We start from the raw sequence: 22,259 nt of genomic DNA, 5'->3' as shown, positions 1-22,259 counted from the left end.
TCATGTGAGTAAAATTGAACACTTATTTAGAATTTTGTCCAAGCGATGCTTAGTTTATTCTCTGTTTGAGTTGTAGCTACTTGAGTTGTAGCTACTTGAGTTGCGGCTGAAGCCTATCTAGAAAAGAGCTAGTGTATACTACTATGACTTTTTGCTTTTATCAAAAAGCCTCAGTAAACTTGCTATTGTCCTTCTCCCTCCCAGCTGAGATATTTCTTAAGCCTCAGTGACAGGTATGATGGCAGGATTTGCTGCTTTTGGAGTAATAATTTGGATTTTTTTTTTTTTGACATTTCAAACTGTCATACAAAAAGCTTTATAACTACTTGAGTGACACTCATGCCATTTAAGAGTTTAACTTCTAATTCAAAAGGCACTTAAATGGTCCCAGAAACATATTGGGATAAATACAGTGTTCCTGGAGAATTTCAGCTCCGTGATTATACCACTCTGTTGAAGATATCGGCTCTCCCTTTTTAGGGGTATTCCGTTGGTTTTGAGATATATGGAAAGGGACATAAATGTTTCTCCCAGTGAAACAATACTATAGTGGAATTTAGTGGGCAATGCTGTTTTACTCTATGGTTGGTGTTCTACTTTATTTTTTGTAGGGTGCAGTGTTCATTCATGTTTAGTTGCTCAAACCTCCCAGGTGACTGATGATTGCCTTGAATCTAAGTCATCTAGCATGGCTATCTCAGGTACTGCTTTTGTTAGATGTAAGTTCTGCTTTATCTTAATGTTTTTATTATTTCAGCCCTGCAAAGTTTTCTCTTCCTACTGGACTGATTCGTCTAGTTAGTAAGCAGATCAACTGGCACCTAGTGCTTGCAAGGTAACTGGCTTACACGCTTTTCCATTTTGGCAGCAGTGAATGTATTAATGCTTCCTCTCCTCCCCCTGTCCCCATTGGTAACAATGCTGAGTTAATATTGTGCTAGAGTCACATTATTGTTTTTGGTCAAGAAAAATGCTGGAGGCATTCACAAGTAGCCGTGGGAAAGAACAGTCAGTCCGCTACCTAGCGGCTTCCACGCTGCTTCCCTTCATTTAATGCATCTCTCACTCAGGTCTTAAAGTCCTTGTAGCTTTTGAGCAAAGTGGCTTGCAGCGCAATCGTTCTCAAGCTCAAGTCTTGAATTCGATCATTTAAAGACCTATAACTTGGCAGGATATGTAATAAAAAATGCTTATTTTAAAATGGGTGGAAACTGAGTGCACAACCTCAAGACTTGTCTGCTACAGTATGTATCGAGGAGAAGTGAGAGATCCAAGGCTAGAACCAGCTGTTCTGCAGTCATTTTAGCAGCATCAGTGAGATCACTGGCTTTTAAAAATAATCATAAATATGTACAGAAAAATGGTTCAATGACATGAAGGTAATATGGGATGGTTTAGTTCATTGTGTATGATCCCCAAATATGGTAAGTGGTTCGTGAAGAGTTCTGTACTTATGAGAGAGGTGGTGATTCTTTGAGGGAAGTGATGATCCCTTTTGGTGCACAACATGCCAGATGCAATGTTGTGTGTGAGGTATAAAGACAGGAGACCTGAGGAGATGATATAACTTAATAAAGTATTTTTAGGTATGGCTGTTAAAAAATTATCCCTAAGAAACATCTGACTCTGACCTCCCCTGCAGCAAGATTTTAGACATTATTTCTGTTTTCTTTACTGCTACTAGAAAAGAGTGACAGATGCATTACAGTGACACGAAGGGAATCTTATTACAGCACTGATTTTTCTGGTATACAAATCGATATTTCCCAATTTGTTGTGATTTATGAAACAGGTAATTTATATCTAACCTTGCAGAAAAGCACCCAGAGCTCTCATGCATGTTCTGAAAGGACTGTACTTGAAATGAACTTTCACGCCTGTATTTTTCTCTTTCAGCAATGGTAAATTGTTGGCAGTTGTTCAAGACCAATGTGTAGAAATCAGGTAACTTAGTATTATCTGTTGCTTCATGACCACAGTTGTAGAGTTCTCAGAAAGTGTTTCTAGTAATTTATAAGTATCTATCTGTATCTCTCTTGTCCTTTTTTTCAAGATGTGAAAGAAAAACAATCAAGATGCTTCAAAATGCAAACCCCAAATCGTGGTCTTCCTAACCTTTGCCTTCTGTTCCCTCTTGAAATTCTCCTTTAGTCTCTCTGTAGAGTCGCTGGCATGTGTAATACTTCACCTTATTTTACAAGTGATATGGATTGCTGTAAGGACCAACACTTTTCCTTAAGCTCTCTAAAAACAAGCTCTCCTTAGCTGGTTCAAGAACACATTCAGCTGTAGAATGGATCTTGATTGAGTGTGTTTACTTGCTTCACAAAAATCCATTTGCCAGAAGGTCAGACCTTCTATTTATATGTAAAAGAAGCAAGTGTATGAAAATTGTTCAATCAGAAGGGGTATGAACACCATAAATGTCAGCTTATAGACTATAAAATAAATCTTGTGTTTCAACTGTATTAATGTAACTATATTCTTGCATTGTTTCTAAAATTGTAACCTAGAGAATACTGACTACTTTTTTTTTTTTTTTTTCTAAAGTTACATGCAGAAGTTCTGAAAGGCTGCTCTCCTGTTTTGAACAGCATTACTACTAAATTAGGGTTATTAATATTTATCCATTGGGAGGAAGGTTTCTAAAATACTAGTATTAGTTGCTGTAGCTGCCTAAGGGTGAAGACCTTTCTGAACAAGTAGTTAAATACATGAAGGCCTTTTAATTGTGCACTTAAGGTATTCTTATAGCCTTCTGTTTATTCTAGAAAATTGAATAGTGATTATTCTTCTGATTTAAATCCATATGAGTATTTTTCTGCAGGTCTGCAAAAGATGACTTTGGATCCATAGTTGGAAAATGTCAAGGTATACAATATGGCAGAAGCGGTGCTGTTGGTTTACTCTAAAGATAATGTTGTACTTCTTAAAAGCATTGTGAAGAATCTCTTAATGATTTTGCTTGTGACTAGCTACATTACCCTCCCTCCCCCTCTTCTTTTCATGATGGTTAAGGTATAAAACCTGAATCTGAAATGAAATGATAGTTAAAATTAGTGGGTTTAGAAGACATAGTGGGTGTTGGATACTTTTTTTTTTCCCTCTGAGATGAGCTTGTAATGATGGTCATCACCTTCCATTTTTTTGATGCAGTTGACTTTTTGTTCTGTTTAAGGGATTATATTTATGTTTCACTTTTTAATAACTTTTTTCCTTTTTCATAGTGCCAAAGGACCCCAACCCTCAGTGGAGGCGAGTGGCGTGGAGTCATGATTGTACGTTACTTGCTTATGCTGAAAGCACTGGCACAGTGAGAGTGTTTGACCTAATGGGTAGTGAGCTTTTGGTCATTTCACCGGTAAGTGCTCATTTAGATTAAATATTAATATAGTAGAATTTTTTGTAAGGACAGTGTTACTTCCATTCTTTGACCTTTTTTTAATCATGGCTTAGTTTGGTAAAAAGGCTTACAGTTTGAATACTGTGCACAAACATACCATGAAGTGTTTATCATGCTACGCATATATTATAGTTAAGTCATGTGTGCACTTATAACAGCACAAAGAATATGCTTTATATCTAGTCAGAATCTTCATTTTTCTTAGAATTGTGGTAGATCTGCAGGTACATCAGATCATGAAAGTATAGAATCGCCAAATTAGTAAATGTGGAAATAATTAAAATTTGTACTACTAGATTACAAGTCTACAGTTTATATGCAGAGTCACTTATAAATCAAGAAATATTGCTGATAAAGCAATATGAAGGCTTTATATTTTAGTTCGTATTAGAATAGATAATTATTGTTGGCTTGCTCCACACAACATATGTTATATTTTGCATATTCAAAGGTTGCATTAAACTAATTTGGTAAGGTGGCTCAAGTGTATTTCTGTAGTATATTGTCTTTGAAGACTTTATAGTAATAAGATTTCTGTAAAATCAAGATAAAAAGAAGTGTATTTTTTACTGATACAAACTATGAAACTTCATTTCTTGTAATAAATTTTTGTGCAGTATAGTATATTTAACTCCTAGTTCTTTCAATAATGAACACTTTTTTTTTTTTTTATCCCCTTTCTCTCTCAATGTTTGTCTGCATTTTTGGGTGAAGACAGCAAGTTTTCCAGGAGATCTGAGTTATGCTATTGCTGGACTGATCTTTCTAGAATACAAAGCAAGTGCCCAATGGTCAGCTGAACTCCTTGTCATTAATTATCGTGGAGAACTGAGAAGTTACCTTGTAAGGTAAGCATAAATTTTTACTCGTTTTGAGAAGGCATGGTGAACTTCAAGGGAATTCTTTCCACTGATTAGAGAAAATAAATCTGAAATAATATGTGTCATTTTTTTTTCCCCCATACTTAGTGTTGGAACAAATCAAAGCTTTCAAGAGAGTCATAGTTTCAGCTTTAGCAGCCACTATGCCCATGGAATAACTACTGTCATTTATCATCCTGGTCACAGGTAAGTGTTCTGTTTGCTCCCTGCCAATAACATGGATGTGGTGAATGAAGGTGGTGAAATAAACATTGAAATGTGTTGGATAAGGAGGGTGAGGGGAAAAAAAAGTATTTTAATATTGATGTTTAGTGAATCAGTAATAACAAGTCATGTATCATTGTACCTATGTGTACGTATGAAGGAAGCCCTAGCTGATCTCACTTTACCAAGGGAATAGTGAAAATTGAGTTATGTCTTCTACTGTTTGAATACTGTACGTAAGCAGCGTTTTTTATAATGTCAGGAATAGCTTCAAAAGATGTTTCTGAATTTGTGGGTGTAAAGGCTGATATAGAAGTTTGTTTGGTTCTGTGTTTTGTTTTGTTTTGTTTTTTCCTGTCTGGATATGAGAGCTGGACATGCTGGCCAGCCCATTTTCCATGGTGTTCTGGCAGGAGCTGCCAGGCTTTGGTGTTTGGCATTGTCTGGTGATATGTTTTCTCTGTTGATAATGTGTTGGGTACAGATACCAGACTTGAAATATGGATGAATTGGCTGCCTGCTCTTGAACCAGATGTAGTTGGAATAGATCTTGGTTAGCCAGTTACGTATGCTAAAAATGTACTTACCTTTTTAATATCTACTTGTTATACAGCAAGATAAACTCAGCAACTTATTTTTCTATTTCTCTGCAGTTGTAGGAACTGTACTTCCTTCCAGATATTTCTCTTATATTAAATCTAGTAGGATTGAATTTGTCAGTGCAGTATGTTATATCACTGTATTGTATTAAATGCAAATTAGGGTTAGCTATAGAATACCAGAAGAAACTCACAGTTTAAAACTTGTTCTCATTCGTCAGTGTTACTTAAGAAAAACAAACAAACAACAAGCGGTTATTAATGAAAAGTAATGGTCTTCTAGCTTTGAGAGATTAATTTTGAGTATGTTTTTTTCTTTCTACCTAGTTATATCTAGTAATTCCACATGATTAATACTCACCTCAGAAGTCTAGATTTCTTATAGTAGTAGGTGTGGGTTATGGAGCTTTGGTAGCGCTGACTGCGCAACAGAACTTCTTTCCTTTGATCAGGCCAGGGTTAATGGTTCTCGACAATTGTTTCCCAAGTTATATTTTCTGCTCCTAATATTAGGAAGTAGATTGATTGTAATAGTGAGTGTTGCAAAGAGTATTGTTAATATTCAGAGTATGATAAAGTAATTATTCTGACAAAAAAGCAAGCACATCCATCTATTATAATTATTTTTGGTGCGTTTCTGAGTAAATGGTGTCAGAGCTTTTACATTCTTATAGTGGATGAACCCATTAACAAGTAAATACATAGAAAGTCAGCTGGCATAGTTGTCAGCCAAATAGTACGGACATTGCTTTGTGTGTGCTAATGGCAACTTCTTGCCATAGAGGTTTTAAAGAGGAGAGGAAAAAAAAAAAGGTAAAAACTTAGTTTTGTTTTCTTTATTTCATCTCCAAGAGAAGTAATACCTTTGGTTTTCCTACTATTCTTACAAGATCTGAGGTTAACATTTTTAAAACTTGATCTTAGCATGAAGTAAAAGAGCAGGCGACAATGCTGGCTTTGTGCCTAGAACACTTTATTGACAATATTAGGAATTAAAGTTATCTTTTTATGGAAGCTTATGGTTGGCTTTTTTGTTGTTGTTTATATTTCGTATTTTCTAGGGAGACAAATGCCCTTTCCTTACATCAAAATATGTGGTTATATCTACTGATGAGGTAATAAGTTTGTGTAATGTGTGTGGCATACACATTCAGGAATTACTGTTTTTATCAGGAAATATCATGACTTATTCCATGAAAATGGAAACAGTCATGTGGAATCCCCTGTGATCTTAGTATCTCCTGATACGTGCTGCCAGTAACCTTGCTTAGTAAAGTTGAAAAACTGATACTTGAAATAATACAAAATTCCTTGGAATGGATGGGAAGCAGAAACAACCAGTGTTTTGCCCTTCATGTAGACAAGTCTTTTCTGTTTTGAATTTACCTTGTGGTAGAAACTTCTAAATTTGACGTTAAAGAAGTCTAAATTAATGAGCAGAGTCTCTTGCTGAAATTGTCTTGTTATCAAAAAAACCAAACCAAAAGAGAACAGAGTGAGTTGAAGGAGGCAGTTTTTTGAAGTTGCGTGCAATAAAGAAAATTGTAGATACATATGAACACTTCAAAGTTTTCATTCTGAATAATGTGAACTTTGATGACTTAAGTTCAGGTTTGTCACTTTATGCTTTCTTGCGTTTCATTCAGTTTCAGATGGTGAAGTTATACTGATCTATCTCCACTGCTTGTAAGCCTTGACTTACTGCACTCTATATTGCTGTGTATTTGCTCGTTATCTATTACAGTGCAATAAAATACCACGTAAGAAATTAATAAGCTTAAATTTTTCCACTAGGTGTATTATAATTGCAAAAAGAATAAGTCAGTAGGGAATGTGTCTGAATCTGTAGGAAAACTTGAAACAATATCTTTGGGAAAAAGTCTAATAATGATTTTCACTGCAGTTGAAAAGCTTTATATACCTTTCTTTAGATGTGTATTGTTGGTGTTCTCATGTGATCCGGCATTCATCTGTGATGGAATTTATGGTGCATTTTAGTAATGTCTGCTTCAGTGTGTGAGCTCTCTGTGGGCTCTAATGGAAGGTTCGATACCTGCTTATTTTGAGTATCTTAATCTTGGGTTCTCTGCACTTGCTACAGAAAATGTTTGATATTGGAGCCCAAAATTTGTGATGATGATTGGAGGTGAAGGGTTTTAGATTCAGTTGGAATTTTCTTACTTTACCAAAACTGATGAGTGAAGAATTGTGTAGAAGTCTGAAGTTTTTTGTGGACGTCTCAATTGAACTTGCTGTTCTACTGTATTATACTACCTATCTTCAGCCCAGTTTCACAGAAACCATTGAAATAGAGTGCAGTTGAGCTGCTGCAAGGGCAGTCATTTTTTAAGACTGAAAAAACCTCTGGAGATCATCTAATCCATTCCCCTTCACAAGCAGGGTCAGCTGGAGCAGGTTGCTTGGAGCCATGTCCTTGCAGCCCAGGATGTGCACATCTGTGTCCTCCCTGAGGAGCGTGGGCTGTGTCAAGGCCTATGATGTGCTGGGGTGGCTGCTCCAGTGGGTGCTGGGGACTGAGCCTGATGGCTCATCACCACAATCGATGAGAATATCTACTGAGAGAGTTTCTGGCCATCATTTGCTGCACAACATGCTGAATCCACTGGCTATGCTCTAGGCCTGGCACTTCCATAGGTGTTTTTCTAGGACTTGTTGCAAGAGTTCTTGACCCATACCAATCAAGAGTTTGCTGGAACAAAGCTCGAAGCACCCTTTGATCAGGAATACATGAAAGACCTTGTTAAAAGCTTCTAGAACTTACTAGCTGGCTCTTCCTGGCAATGGTGGGCACCGTGAAGTTCCTCAAAGACTTCCCAGGAGACTTCTGATGGTCCCAGAAGCATTCAGAAGATTGAGAGGTTCTAGAAACAGAGTCCACAAGCTGCTGCATGCTAGTTATTCTCTGTAGAAAACACACAAAAGTAAAAATTATTTAATATTTTAGCATCTTAAGTACTAAAGGAAGTTGTGTTGATCTCAGTGTCCATAGCAGCATGCCACACAAAACTTTACCTAATGGGAAGTTAACTTTTAGGTGTTATATATTGAGTTAATGTTGCTTTGTGATCCCCCTGGAGTGATATAAAGGTGCAGTTGATATGGTGTGATTTAAGAACCCAAATGTTTGGCCAGGAAAAGTAGTTTTTCACATCACTGGGACCAAGAAAGTTGTTGGCATGGTATCTTCTTCTTCTGAGTAGCACTAACTTAAAAAACCCCGATATAGTAAACAGGAAAAAACCCCTCTCCTGTTGCTGCTCCCAGTCTGCCTGTCAGCTTGTTGGTTTGGAGTCATCTCATGTCTAGTCCCCAAAAAAAAGTAATTGGTAAACAAGGCCACATCTTTGCTGAGGCTCTCAGGAGTATCTTTCATTTGCTTTTGATGTCAGTTGTGTTATTCATCTTAATAGTTTCTGCCCCTGCTGTTGCATTTTGCTCTCTGAAAAGCTTTTTAAGATTTTAAATATGTGCTGCCATAATGAATTTCTCTGCAGTCCTGGGAAAAGGCTTTTTGTCTTGAGGTTGTGTGTTTTTTGTGTGTCTAAGCTGAAATGACATCTTCATTCCAGCTGTCATTGAATTTCCTTTATCCTAAAAGATACTTCTGAATATGTTGCACTGTATGTGACAGTTTTTCCAAAATTTATATGAGAAGATTTATCTTGATGGAGCTTTTGAGAGCTCGTTCAGGCACTTTTGGAGCTACTGCTGTCACCATTATTGACAATTCTTCTCTTGGTCTTTGTGCTACTGTTTGTCTCTTAAGTTACTTCTAGCACAGTGTGGTCAATTGTAGTTGAGTTCTAGTCACTGCTGCTGTTGAAATTTTTCATTCAGTGGCATGTTGCAATACAAGGAAGAGCTTATGGAAGAATTTAGGTGCCTAGGAATGGACAAGATTATAGATAAGTTAAACTTTCAGAAGGTTATGCCCACTCTCTCTTGGTTATTAGGAATTGACAACTGTGTTTTCATGATTTCTTGAAGTTCTTGTTTACTGATTTTTAATTGTATTTTTTAAAGCTTTCCTCATGGTGAGGCTGTGAAAGAGACATGTGAAACTTGCTTTCTGTGCTAAAAAATGTTAGGAAGTCCATCACTTCATATGTAATGATTGACCTTGCCAACATTTTTCAGAGTTTTTAAGTTCTGATTTCATGTTCATTGATACTAGCCTGTGTGCTCAGATGTAAGTAGCCTTACATGTTTATTCTTGACTGGCTGAAACATGCATAAACTGCATCATGTGCAGTAGGGTGGATAAATATTTTGCCCTAAAACCTTTTAAGCTGTTACAAGGAATTTCATGTGGTGTTGAATTTCATGTGGTGTGCTGTGTCTCTGCTGAAACTTGATTTGTTTGGAGGTATGTCCTGCAAGTTATTTGAAAACTTGTTACTTCCTTGTTTTTAGGTGAAGTTGCTCAAAAGAACTGTGTACTGTGTCTAAAAGGTGGCTTTGGTATGAGTTGGGGGCAACTCTCATGTTCTTTGACCGGTGGTAATGTGTAAAGCTTCTCCGATAGAATGATCATAGGCAAAGGAAAGTCGCAGAACAGAAATATCTGGGAGAAGGAAAATAAAAAAAAAAAACCAAAACGCAGAAGAAAAACAACGAAATGGTTTCTTAAGTATACAACATTTGATCTGTGAAATTTTTCTCTTCCAAAGGCATGTTTCCCCAGTAATCAGCAGGAAGTTTGATATTGAAATATTTTGTGTGGTTCTAAGAGCCGTGTTATTTAGTGCTGGCTGTACCTCAAGTGTTACTGTTTTCCGTGTTCCTGGAGGACTGGCGTTCTTTTCTCCAAGCTTCCCTCAGTTAAAGTCACTTTCTTCATGAAAGAAAAATGAACTGTTCAGTTAGTTTCTAGTTATTTGTTGATCACAGAATCACAGAATGTTATGGATTGGAAGGGACCTCAAAAGCTCATCCAGTCCAATCCCCCTGCCAGAGCAGGAACACCTAGATGAAGTTACACAGGAAAGCGTCCAGGCAGGTTTTGAATGTCTTCAGAGTAGGAGACATTCAAAACCTGCCTGGACGCCTTCCTGTGTTCCAAAGTTGAAGGAAAATTAAACTTGCTGTGTTGTCCTGCTTATTGCTTCTGATTTCCTCGGTTGCTTGACTACAGAATTGCTTAAATATTCTGTTTTTCAATGTCTGCCTTTCCATTATTGTGATTTTTAACCAAACCCGTAGTCTTTAAGAGTCCTGGTACCAGAGACATCCTCAGATTGAGCTTGATTTTAATATGACTTGAGGAACAAAGTATTCTTACAAGTATTTTGGATTAAAGTGGTGTCTTGGTAGGTTCCTCTGAGTTCCTGTCCAACTATGTACTTGAGAGTTGTTCTGCTCTCAAGTTGACCAGAATGGACAACAGTTGCTGTTGATTGGAAACAATTAAAATGTAAACCAACTTGGTTTCATTTAAGATGTAAAGTTTTTCGCATAAAAGCGTTGATGCAGTCTTATATTATTAGCTTGTTCAGATAAGAGATCTGCACTGTAGGAGTTTGTTGGTATTTTAACACTGGGATTGCTGTGCTCACTGAGCAACAGTTGGATTCTCTGTTTAACAAGTAGTATTTATGGTGAAGTTTGTTTTGCAATCTACATAATGCTGAAGTACAGTCCTCCCTTGTGGCTGCGTCTGTGTTGGAGTCCTCTCGCGGACTGTCTAACACCATGCTTTTGCTAATCATTGTCATCTTCATAAACCAAATTACTTTGAGTATCTACTGGAAAGCTATAATAGGTGAATTTTGTGTCTGCTTTTTTTTTCTGATGTTACTCCTACAAAAAATGTATTCTAATGACTCAAGATATGTTTGCTTCCACATGCTGTTCAGGTTACCGGTTTTAAGGAGTTTGAAACGTGATCTGCGCTGCTCATGGTAGATTTCTTTAGGTCTGATAGGAATCTGTTTGTTCCTTAAATGATAACATGGTTTCTTCTTGATATGCTACAGCCAGAAACCATTGCGTCATGGGTGCTCAGTCAGAATCTTCATGTATACTGAAGTTAAATAGCATCTCCTTAAGGGAGAAGTAGTTAGTCCTAGCTGTGCTATGCTTTACTTTCTGATCATAAGAACAATGCAAAATTACCCACTTTCCTGTTAATTATGGTGGTAAGTGGGGAGTCTTGGAGAATGGTAAAAGGTGTTTCTGTTCTGCTGTCTCAGGCAACTCTTTACACCAGGGGCGTCAAACCCATTTTCGCCAGGGGCCACATCAGCCTTGCGGTTCAGACAGTCCTAAAATTACCTCCGGCCCTTTGAAGGCAACCGCAAGGCTGATGTGGCCCCTGGCGAAAATGCGTTTGACACCCCTGCTTTACACCACAAAATAACTAAAACTCTTAAAAACTTTATTGGACTGTAAGCATCCATGGTATAAGTCATGTTGTTGTGAACAGCATGAGACCTGGGAATGTTAGATAAGTTTTAATCCCCTTTAAGAGGTCAGTAAATGTTGAAGGAGGTTTTTTTTTTCTTTCAATTAACTCTCACAGGAAATGTTTTGAAATGCATCCAGATCACAGCTGAGAGCTGTATGAGCATCAGCCACTAGGTGGTAGAGCATTTCAAGAGTAACGCAGACTTTGAAAATTCATAGAGTTCTCAGTGTTGAACTTCTGGCTCTTCCAGCCTGTACATTTTTTGCAGATACTTTACTTTTTGATGGGTTGTTCACTATAGTGATGGTTCCAGACAAACATAGGCATCTGTGTTCAAAGTTTTTTTTGTCAAAATAATCATTAGTTAAATATAAAATTGCTTGCTTATAAGGTGAAAGAACTTAAAAGGAAGACATTTCAATACATTTTAGTGGTAATCAGCAATAATTGAAGTTTCCTCAAAGTTTTTAAAATATCCATCTACTGTGTGCAATGAAATTATTGCATGCACATTTACAATTGGTAGAGTGGCTTCAGAAAATGAAGTTGAAAAACTGCAATGCATTCGGTTTCCTGTTAAAAGAGAAGCAGCTTTTTTACCACATCTGAATAAATGGAAGCCTAATGCTTAAACAGAATTATCAGAACTCTTCATAAGCTTAAGCTGTAGCTGTTATTATTCTTTGAGGGTAAGAGAGAAACCCAGATTTGTAGCCAGATGTATTTTAAGTGTTGGGAATTATGCCTTATTTGGAAAGCTAGAGGTGAAAATGGATAGGGATAAATGCCACAAATAACAAGTGTTACTGAAGTAATATTTCAGTCTTTTTGTCTGTGAATAAGCACCCTGAAGTTTGAAGTTTATTGTTGCTGTTAGATATCTTAATATAGTAAGACTTTCTGTTACTGCAAGCAAACTACTATAGTTCTGACTTAAGACAATTAAAAAAAAATCTCATGACAATATATGAAACCATAATATGCCTTTATATATTTTACAGACTTCTGCTTGTAGGAGGGTGTGAAACAGATGAAGATGGAGTATGTAAAGCAGCCGGTTGTGGAATATCTGCTTGGAGAGTTCTGTCAGGCTCTCCCCATTATAAACAGGTCACTAGTTATGAAGATGACATTAGAACAGTAAGTATGTGTTTTCATTTTACTGGGTGAATATTGTCACTGGCAGAATTATCTAACTGGGAGTTCAATATGAATCTCTTGTTGAAAGAAGAATTTAATGCAAAGTTTTGCTATTTTGTAAGTTATGATGTGAACATCTAATAATTTGTATCTTCCCCCGTAGCATCTGTCTATTTTTGCTATTTCTGTAGCATGATTTGAACTTCTAAGTTCTTGATTATTGCTTGTGGTTGGTTTGTTTGTTTGTTTGTTTTAAACAACAAACAAAACCCACAAAGAAACAAAACCACACAAAACCCAAGCAAACAAAGACCCCAAACAAACAAACAAACCAACAAAAAGAGCCCCACCACACAAACAAACCCCCCCACCACCAAGAAACAACAACCAAAATTTGTAGTGCTGAAATATACAAACTCTTTAGTTGTGGACTGGGATATGTTACCTGTCTTTGTTGGAAAAAAGTCGTGTTATTTTTGTCTTTTTATAACTTCATAACAGAAGGCAGCACACGGTTTGTCTGACTCTTGATTTCTTTTGCTTCTTGTAGAGGTAAATGTTTGACCTGGTAACAACTACTGTGTAGATGTACTGAAATCTATTTAGAGTATGCTGGGATAAACCCCAGTATTTTCTCTTATATGGGTATTGCTTACTATTAAAAGTGAGCTGTTAATTTTATTGCAAGTGGGTAGCGCTTTTCTGCGGCGTGAGACATACCTAATTAAATGGGCAAAGTTATACAACCTGCATTTTATTATCTGTACATTATTTTAAAATAGGCAGTCTTATGTAAGTTTAAAAACTCCTGTAGAGTTATTTTAGTACTAGTTTTTGGTGCATAAAACACTGTATGAGATTGTCTTTCATTGTATGATATGTTTCTGTTCTTACAGGCACAGAGAAGAGGATTATTAAGGATTGTGAATTTAAGGTTTTACAGCAGACGGGGAACAGAACAGGTATTAAGGTCTAGGGCTACCTCAGAAATGTATTTTACTAACATAATTGTCCGTTAATGACTGCCTGAGAGAGTGTTTGAAAGTAGTATTTAATTTATGCAACTTAAGAACTAACATTTTGATAAAATTTATCAAAAATAATACACTTTTAGTGGTAAATGGAGTAGCTTGCCATTTGTTTGACTCGTAAAAAAAAAAAGTTAGTTCATGTGCTGAAGCTTGAATCTTGGATTTTCAGCATGCTGGCAGAATAGGTCTAGAGATGCAGAGGAAGGTGTAAAGAGCCATCTAGTTCCTTGTTAATGAATGTAATGATCATAGCATGTTAGGTGTGTTATATATCTACAAGAAGAGAGTAGGTTGTGATGATGTTTCTCAAGTATATACCCAAGAGGGAAATAAGAGGAACTCTAAAACCCAGCCTTTGGTACTACCCCACTCCCACTAGAAAACAAACAAAAACCCTCTCATGGGCCAAAATTTTCATGAAATGTGGGGAAGAAAAGATGTGCGGATTCAAACTAGTAATTCATGACTTAAATGGGGCAGATACAAAGACATTAATTTTTACAGTCTGTTTTGACATACTATGGAAACATTTTGCTAAGTAGCTTCAAAACTTTGATATTGGTCAAAGTTCTATGACCAGGACACATGCAGACCTAATGAAACTGCTGATCAGAATCGGCTTGTTCTTAACAAACCCTGGGTGTGGGCCTCGTGTTCTCCTTTCCCCTGAATGAGTGAGTGTTAAATCTTGACTGTCATGCTGAGGTGTAGGTGTTTGCTTTCTGTATTTCTAAGGCTTAGCACACAGTGCTCGTGGTTTGCTTCTACATGCCTTAGGAGCTACTCATTCAGCACTACACCACCTTCTGTTTCTTGTCTAGTAGTTGTGTGTTGCCTTCTTTTGATTCTTTTTTAATCCCTTTTCCCTCCTTGTAAAAAAATTGTATTCCCTTCTTTTGCTTTACAAGGAAAGAACAGTAAATAATCCCTCTATCACCCTCACTGTATCCTCCTGAGAGGAAAATGGCTGGTCTGAAGTTACATGAACTTTGGAAATGACCTTAATATATTTTTTGAGATATTTAGGTGATTGGTTATAAGAAGAAATTACATGCCTGATTAGAGGAGAACATACCTTTTTGAATCTCTCTGAAGGGTGGAATGGGGAGAGATTTTGTTACCTTCACCGAAAATACAAAAGAGAAGGCTGAAGTAAACTTTTTTTTAAAGAAAGGCTAATACTGAGTGTTGCGGTGTTCAGCTTCACTGTGCTTGCCAGTACTAAATTTACAAAGAAAAGCAGTGTTTTAATCAGATTTCTGAGATTACAGTTCAAATATGTGAAGTATAGTTTATATTCGTAGTGGGAAATTGGCAAGTGTTAACAGGCACAGCAGCTAGAGAACTTGTATGTTAGAACTGGCTATACTGGGACTTGATTCTTAGTGTTGCTAACTTAAATGACACTTGCAAAATGTGTAGTGACAACCTGCAGAGGTTTTTAGTGTCTTGTTCAGTAGTTCCCTTATGTTGACAAGCTGTTTACTGAGGCAGCATGGCCTGCTTTGCCAAACGACTGATTAATCTCTATAGATGACAGTGATTGGGTGGTAGATTTGAATGTGTTAATGGCCACCCAACATCTAAATTTAACAGCGACAGAATTATTACTGACTACTGAGTAAATCTTTAATCCTTGATAAGGTCCATGATATATACCACTGACCATTTATCTGAGTGGGTTATATATCTCTTCTTTGCCCTTTGTGCATGGGACTTGATTTGTAAAGACTGAATTGCCATTAGTAGGCATGTACAATTCCTTAGCAAGCTGTAATAGAGATTGCAGTACTCTAGCTGCCTAAGAATATAATTGGAGAATACTTGATAATTATTTATATTAGAAAAAAAAATCATAATTTGTATAAAAAAAAAAGCCTTAGTAATTCTCTCCTTTTCAACTAACAACACATTTAAAGGTTGGATTTAAGCAGTGCTTTCAGTACCTGCAAACCATAGTACAACATCAAGTGAGCAAATCACTTAATCATCATTTTTGTGCCATAGCTAGAACTTAAACAGCCTAAGAAATAAAGTAAAAATCATAAAAAGAAACCCCACAAACCCAAACAAACCTCAAAATAATAGTTGTCTTCAAGTGATACCTACCACTTATGTCTTGTAGAAACTGTATTCAGACTTCTTCATTGTATGGATGGCTAGTAACTTTTCTGTACTTCTTTCATGTCGGAGTGTTTTCCAGGAGGGGAGGCACTGGCTTAAAAATTGATTAGCTGCAGGCTTTTATAGTTCTAACATTACTAGGTTGAATCTTTCATAGAAAGTTTTTAAAAGTGAATTGCACTAACAAAATGGGATTTTAAAAGGAATATACATTTTGGGAATCTACATCCTACTGTCTTTCAGTCAAGACTAGACTCTGAGAACCTAATGACCTTTCTGAAAACAGAAGTTGTGTTGAGGATGGGGGGAATAAATATAAACTGTATTCTCAGAAATTGTTATGCATTGCCAGTGACACTAAGTTTGACTTTAAAATTTGAGTGTATATTTAGAGCTGTTTGTCTTGTGGAAATAGTGTCTAGATTCAGCTGTAATTATGTGGGACTTTGTGAATCCTTAAGGAAGTATTTTGTTGGAAGTACATTTTGCCTCTTAAGATACACCGAGCTAAAGGAAAACTTCAGCCAGAATTTTTGTAGCCTTGAAGGACTTGTAGATGTTGAGTTATTTCTTCCATATGGGCTTAATTTGATGTTTGCTATATTGCTGTTTAGTTTCTTGTTACCCAAGATATTCTTAAGCTCAGATTCAGTGGCCTGTAATGAACAATGTGCTCCTTCAAGATCTTCTTATCTATGTATCTCTTGTATCCCCTTCATTTTTAATTGTATTAATGCCCACCCAAAAGTTTGTTTCTAGGGATGGAGAGCTGTACTAAGCTGTGTTTGGGCAGCACTCACCCTGGGTGGACCTGAGAGGCAGGACAGTAGAAAACTAATGTTGCTGAATGTTTTTTCTGAAGAGATGATTGGAGAACAACCTGCAGTTTCTCCTCCAAGTAGCTGCATTGCTCTCTGCGCTGTTCTTCTGGGAATGTCACACTTCCAGATTTTGTTTGATGTATGACAGTGTGATACAGTTCATGTTCCTAAAGATTTGTTGGTGTTATGATGGTGTTCTTCCTTTATACAGGTTGTTTTTACTCTTCCATGGCACAACTGGTATTTTACCTTTACTCTGACTTTTAACATAGTGGTGGTGGTGTTGTTTTTTTCTGTTTGTTTGTTTTTCCTTAGGGGCGGTGGGGGAGGTATTCCTTGGGTATTTTTGTTTGTTTGCTTGTTTTTTTACTTTGCTGACAAAATGTTTGGCAGGATGGAGTTTTCAAGATGAATCTTTCCCCTGATGGAGCTCTTCTGGCAGCTATTCATTTCTCAGGAAAACTGACAATCTGGTCTATTCCATCTCTCAGACAACAAGGAGAATGGGACCAAACTGATCAGGTAAGAAGGATGTAGGAAATTTACCCTGTTTTAATCCTCTAGAGGTATGTTTTCCTAGGAGAAGACAGTAGTTCATGTAACTGTGTTTTAGCTCAATACTGTCTTTTCAGTCAACTGCATACTTTTCAAGAGTGCTCTGTTTACTTTTCAATAATCTGTTTTAATGATAAGTCTTAAACTTTAAAAATTAAGAAAAAGAACCAACTGTGTTGGAATGAAAATTTAATGAGGCATTTTGATGCCAAATGGGTAACACTGGTAGAGGTCGACTGAAATGATATTTTTAAAATTATAGTGGAGTCCAACACCATTAACTTTGAATGGCTGAAACCACATTCTGTTTCCCAGGTAACACTCCAGAATAGTTTGTTCATCAGATTGGTGTTAGTAAGTCACATACTTTCTACAGGAATAGATTAAATATACAGATTGTCTATGTTACAAAGACTTACTTGCATATAATCTTTTTTTTCTAGCCAGGTTATGATGAGATCAACCCAGACTGGATACTTTCTAGTGAAAAGAGAAAGAAAATAAAAGGTATGTGGTACAATTAGATTATTATTTTATACCACTGTGTAGTTAAAACTATTTACACAAATGTATGGAGATCCAAACTGTCTTAATTAAATCTCAATTAGAGTAGTTGCCAAAATTGTATGTATTATTTGTATTTGTAGCGTGGCATAGCTAAATGAGCGTCACAATAGGTTGTATTAAAATCCTCTCTTGGGAATGCTTTTGCAGCCATAACCATAAATAAGAGGATATTTTGGTTAGTGCAGAACTTCATTTATTATTGATCATGCAATTATGACTCTGTAGAATGCTTAACATTCGGCAGACATCTCGGCTTGTATCAGAAGCCACTAGATCATACTGTTGTAGGTAGCGCATTGTTAGAGTCCACAGTTTAAAACCTACACTTTACCTTTTATTTCTGTGAATGTCTTCTAAATCTTAAAAGCTAATGTAATTTTAAAAAATTGTTTTAAAATCCTGAAACAAAAGGGCTTTGTTTCCTCTGACTGGATTTGCCTCATGTCAATCTCTCCATTCTTTTCCCAAAATTCAGGCCACCGCATGCAGCCATTTATCACCTGGTTATTGCGTGGCTCTTCCAAGAGTGCAGAGATCAATAGCTATTCCATCATCTATTCCCTATTGCTTATACACATCTATTTTATTAAAAGATTCCTGTTTCTTTGTACTCTTTTTCTTGGTGATTCTGTCTTTGGGTTAACTCGCCTGACCTTCACAGCTACGCTGTGACTAAGCCCTGAAGTGGCAGACAAGTGATAAACTCTTCTGTTTCTCAGTGCTCTTTGGGGAAAGGCTCATCAGAGAGGTGAGAAATGACACGGTAGTGCACAAATTGAGGTAACTCTCTGGTGAATCCAGTTACCATAGTCAAAACAACCTTAGAAATTACACAGCTTCCATCCTCAGTCATGGTGACTTTTGTGTTTGTTTGTTTTGTTTCTTAACAATGTTATTTTGTTGGCTGTTTCAGGAGCCTTGTTCATCGTTCTCACTTGTCCTCAAAAGCAGTGTAACCTTTTCTGGTTTTCATCAGTGTTGTCTGTTGCCAGGAAGGTTTGGTTAAGGATGGCCCAGAAAGTATTGAAGCAGATCTTTATCAAATATCTAAAATTTGTCATGTTTTGTGCAAATAAATCAGTTTACTGTTTTTTAACCAAATAATATTAAAAACAAATAAGTCCAAAATTAAGGATTTTTTTTCTCCTCAACAGTCAGCTTTAGTTAATGAAGAACTGATGTAGTAAAATATAATTGATCTAAAATACAAGAATGCATATACAGTAATAAATGTTTGTTAAATTGGGCCACCAGATGAAATGTTTTAATAATTGAAGTCACTTGTGTTCTTAGCAGGTGTTTAAAGTTCTATTCTTTGTATGGTATGTTCTTATTTATTTATTTTAGATAAAGAATCTTATTACCCGCTGATAGACGTAAACTGGTGGACAGATAATTCTGTCATCCTGGCTCGCTGCTCTGGTGCATTGACTGTTTCATCAGTCAAGACGTTAAGAAACTTGCTGGGCAAGTCGTGTGAATGGTTTGAGAGTTCTCCTCAGGTCACTTCAGCTCACGATGGAGGATTTCTAAGTCTGGAGGTGAGGAATGTGCACAGGCAGGTATATTTTTGGAATGCAGTAGAAACAGTTTGCTTTTCCATGTGTAACCTAAGGGTGTTATGTGTGTGTGCTATGGTTTAAAAAAGTATAAATTATTATTGGAAAAATGATTCTGTTTCCTTATCTCTAGGTAGGTATTGCAGGAAATTTCTGAACTTGCTCTAAGTTAACTGTCTTAATAAAAACTTAATTGTTGAATAACTTCTAGAGAGTAGATGCAAGACTCCTAGAAGGTTGAATCTAATTGAGAGGAATCTTGCTGCAGGAAAGTTTGTGTTGACAGTTTTCACCGCTTTGTATGTTAGTGCATTTGAAGAATACTGCAAGCATCCCTCTGCCATTTTGAAACAGGTACCTCTTATAGAGGGAGTATATTTAAGAAAAATGAGGAGCACATTTAAATTCAGGCCAAGCCGTGTAAGTGATCTATTTTAGTATGTCTGTAGTAGACTTCCAGGAGGAAGTAGAACATAATTTTGGTTAAGAAATTAGCCAGGAATTTCCTTTGAAACCAAGAGAATGACTGTTTCTTAACGCTTATACTGAAATAGGTCTTAAATATCTTAAACAAGTGTTTACAATAATATTTATCAGAATATCTTAATACATACTGAAGCTTGCATGTGTATTTTTTGAATGTTTTGTATTATTCTGGAAATCAGATCTAGCCAGTGACCAACACACAGAAGATCTGGCTTTGGATAACTCAGGGTTGAAAATATTGCCGTACACTTCAGTAAGCTCTATAACAATGCACCAGGATGTCTCCATAGTTCGGTGTTGTCCAGGGGGTGTAGGACTTTCAGTGTAATAGTGGGTTACTATTACAAAGCCTTCACTCTTGCTTTAGCAGATAAGGGATGAAGCATCAGACCTAGGAGACTGACTCTATCAAGGTTTGTGGATTATATTAAGTAAGCAGATAAATAAAGGATTTAAAGGAGTAGAAGGGGAGGAAGGATGTTGATTCTGAAATTTGAAGTACTGGAAGTGGAGATGTACTCAGTTCTCACGAAACCAGTTAAGATGTAGTAGGTGGACGCTTCATATTCTACTCCTTAAAAATTGTTTTCTGTGCAGTGTGAGATAAAACTCGTTCCAAAAAGATTACGCTTGGAGAGCAGGCCTGGTGATGAAGATGAGGGAGAAGATGACTCTGACTCAGATGATGAAACTTCTGCTAAGGACAGATACTTCAGCTACCTAAAGCAAGGCCTGTACTTTGTGACAGAAATGGAACGATTTGCTCCTCCACGGAAACGCCCACGAACTATTACGAAGAATTTCCGCCTGGTCAGTTTGAGATCTACGACTCCAGAGGAACTGTACCAGAGAAAGGTGCGTGTAGAAGCAAAGGTTGTATCTGCTAATGAGTTTTATTTAGAAATTTATTTTTTAAATAATTTCTTTATTAGCAGAAGGATTTAGGCACATAATTCTAAGGGTCTCTTAGTTGACAAGGGATTATTGTTTAAAACCGGCATTATAAAAATTCAGATGAGATGATGTTTGCAGGTGACTGAGGAGACACTGTGCATCATGAGTTTGGCCAGATCTGGAAGCTACTCCTGTGAGCATTTACAAATAATGGAAGACCTGACAAATATAACTAATGTAATTAGTTTAGCTTGCTTTTGACCAGGGAACGGGTTAACTTCTACTCTGATGTTAATATAGTTTACTTTCATGTTATTTCAGACATAGATGCAAATTAACCCTTTGACTACCTCTGACTAAAGAACAGATACTTCTTCTGGACAGTACTTTGTCTAGGCCATTTCAATTGTACTGATGGTAAACTAGCCCAGTCTATAGCTATTAGAGTTTCCAGGGACTGTTGATATAATGCCAGTTATCTAAATAACTTCTTCCTTTTTCTTGAGGAAAAATTTCTAGAGGTTTCTGTGAGATTTAAGGCTTACCTATATCTTGAGCAGTTATCTTTCCTACCTGCTTGAGCGTACCCACAGTAATTTTCCCTCTACCTGTTTTAACATGCAGAATTAATTAACTGATTGTTTAATATGGAAATAGGATGACTTTCATGTGTTTGCATTTTAGATTGATAACGAAGACTATGGGGAAGCTTTGTCTTTGGCTCAAGCATATGGCCTTGATTCTGATCTTGTGTATCAAAGACAGTGGAGGAAGTCAGCTGTTAATGTCGCTTCAATTCAAGACTATTTGGTGGGTTTGTTTTTTGTGACTTGCAGGCTTTCTTATCAGAATGTCTGTGTTATCTTTACAGAAATTGAATTCTCAGTTGCGTTCTAATTTATGCAACATAAGTTGGTGGCAAATTCCACTTCATGTCATCTGGAAGAGAATGATCTTGTTAAATTAACTGAAGGCCTGATCTGGAGACCTTGGAAGTTAATAGAAATCTTTCCTTTGGAGTATCTTCTAATTTCTGATGCAGCAGCTTGCTTTCTGTATTGTAATCTCTCCCCCACATGCAGTGGTAGATTGTTGCATGGCAAATGATCAGTAATAATAATTGAAAATATAAAGTATTTAAATAACTTCAAAGTATTTTAGAAAAATAAATGGGAAGGTGTAGTTGGTATCAATAGCTATAGCAAAGTTTGAATAACTAAGTTTATATTAAACTCTGTTACCTGTAACTGGAGTTTTTCAGTAGAATGAAATGTGGGGTTTTCTGGCTTAGATGAAAGACCTCAAATTCAGCAGACAAGCATTGGCAACAATGCGCAACTTAATGTTACTATAGTGTAAAGCTTTCCAAGAGATCAAGGGAGAGTCCCAAGTCAGATCATAATTTAATGTAAAAATAAGATTTTACCAGTAGCCATTCTCCTTGTGCTATGCAATCTCAACTGAAGATTAGCAGATAAGGCCAATAATATTTTGTTACCCTGGTGTGTCCTTCCTATCACTTGATTCTATTGGCATGTTGACATTGATACTGAAAATGACTTGAGTGC

The 22,259-nt window shown here is 36.6% G+C and overlaps 1 protein-coding gene across 2 annotated transcripts in view; it reads left to right on the top strand.

Annotated features, from left to right (window-relative positions):
- The window catches only part of NBAS (NBAS subunit of NRZ tethering complex), a 190,213-nt gene that overhangs the window by 5,299 nt on the left and 162,655 nt on the right, over positions 1 to 22,259 (top strand). For both annotated transcript variants that reach the window (XM_082049168.1, XM_082049167.1), the window contains exons 4-16: positions 758 to 835; positions 1,897 to 1,944; positions 2,828 to 2,871; positions 3,228 to 3,361; positions 4,118 to 4,251; positions 4,372 to 4,470; positions 12,516 to 12,654; positions 13,551 to 13,616; positions 17,024 to 17,152; positions 17,629 to 17,692; positions 19,100 to 19,293; positions 20,395 to 20,652; positions 21,376 to 21,501. In XM_082049168.1, the coding sequence (XP_081905294.1) occupies positions 758 to 835; positions 1,897 to 1,944; positions 2,828 to 2,871; positions 3,228 to 3,361; positions 4,118 to 4,251; positions 4,372 to 4,470; positions 12,516 to 12,654; positions 13,551 to 13,616; positions 17,024 to 17,152; positions 17,629 to 17,692; positions 19,100 to 19,293; positions 20,395 to 20,652; positions 21,376 to 21,501 (1,513 nt within the window). The remainder of the gene's footprint in view (positions 1 to 757; positions 836 to 1,896; positions 1,945 to 2,827; positions 2,872 to 3,227; positions 3,362 to 4,117; positions 4,252 to 4,371; positions 4,471 to 12,515; positions 12,655 to 13,550; positions 13,617 to 17,023; positions 17,153 to 17,628; positions 17,693 to 19,099; positions 19,294 to 20,394; positions 20,653 to 21,375; positions 21,502 to 22,259) is intronic.

Source organism: Streptopelia decaocto (assembly GCF_964273445.1).
Source record: "Streptopelia decaocto genome assembly, chromosome: 3".
Lineage (NCBI taxonomy): Eukaryota > Metazoa > Chordata > Aves > Columbiformes > Columbidae > Streptopelia > Streptopelia decaocto.
Note: the sequence above shows the minus strand (reverse complement) of the source record. Positions and strands in the feature narration are given on the sequence as shown.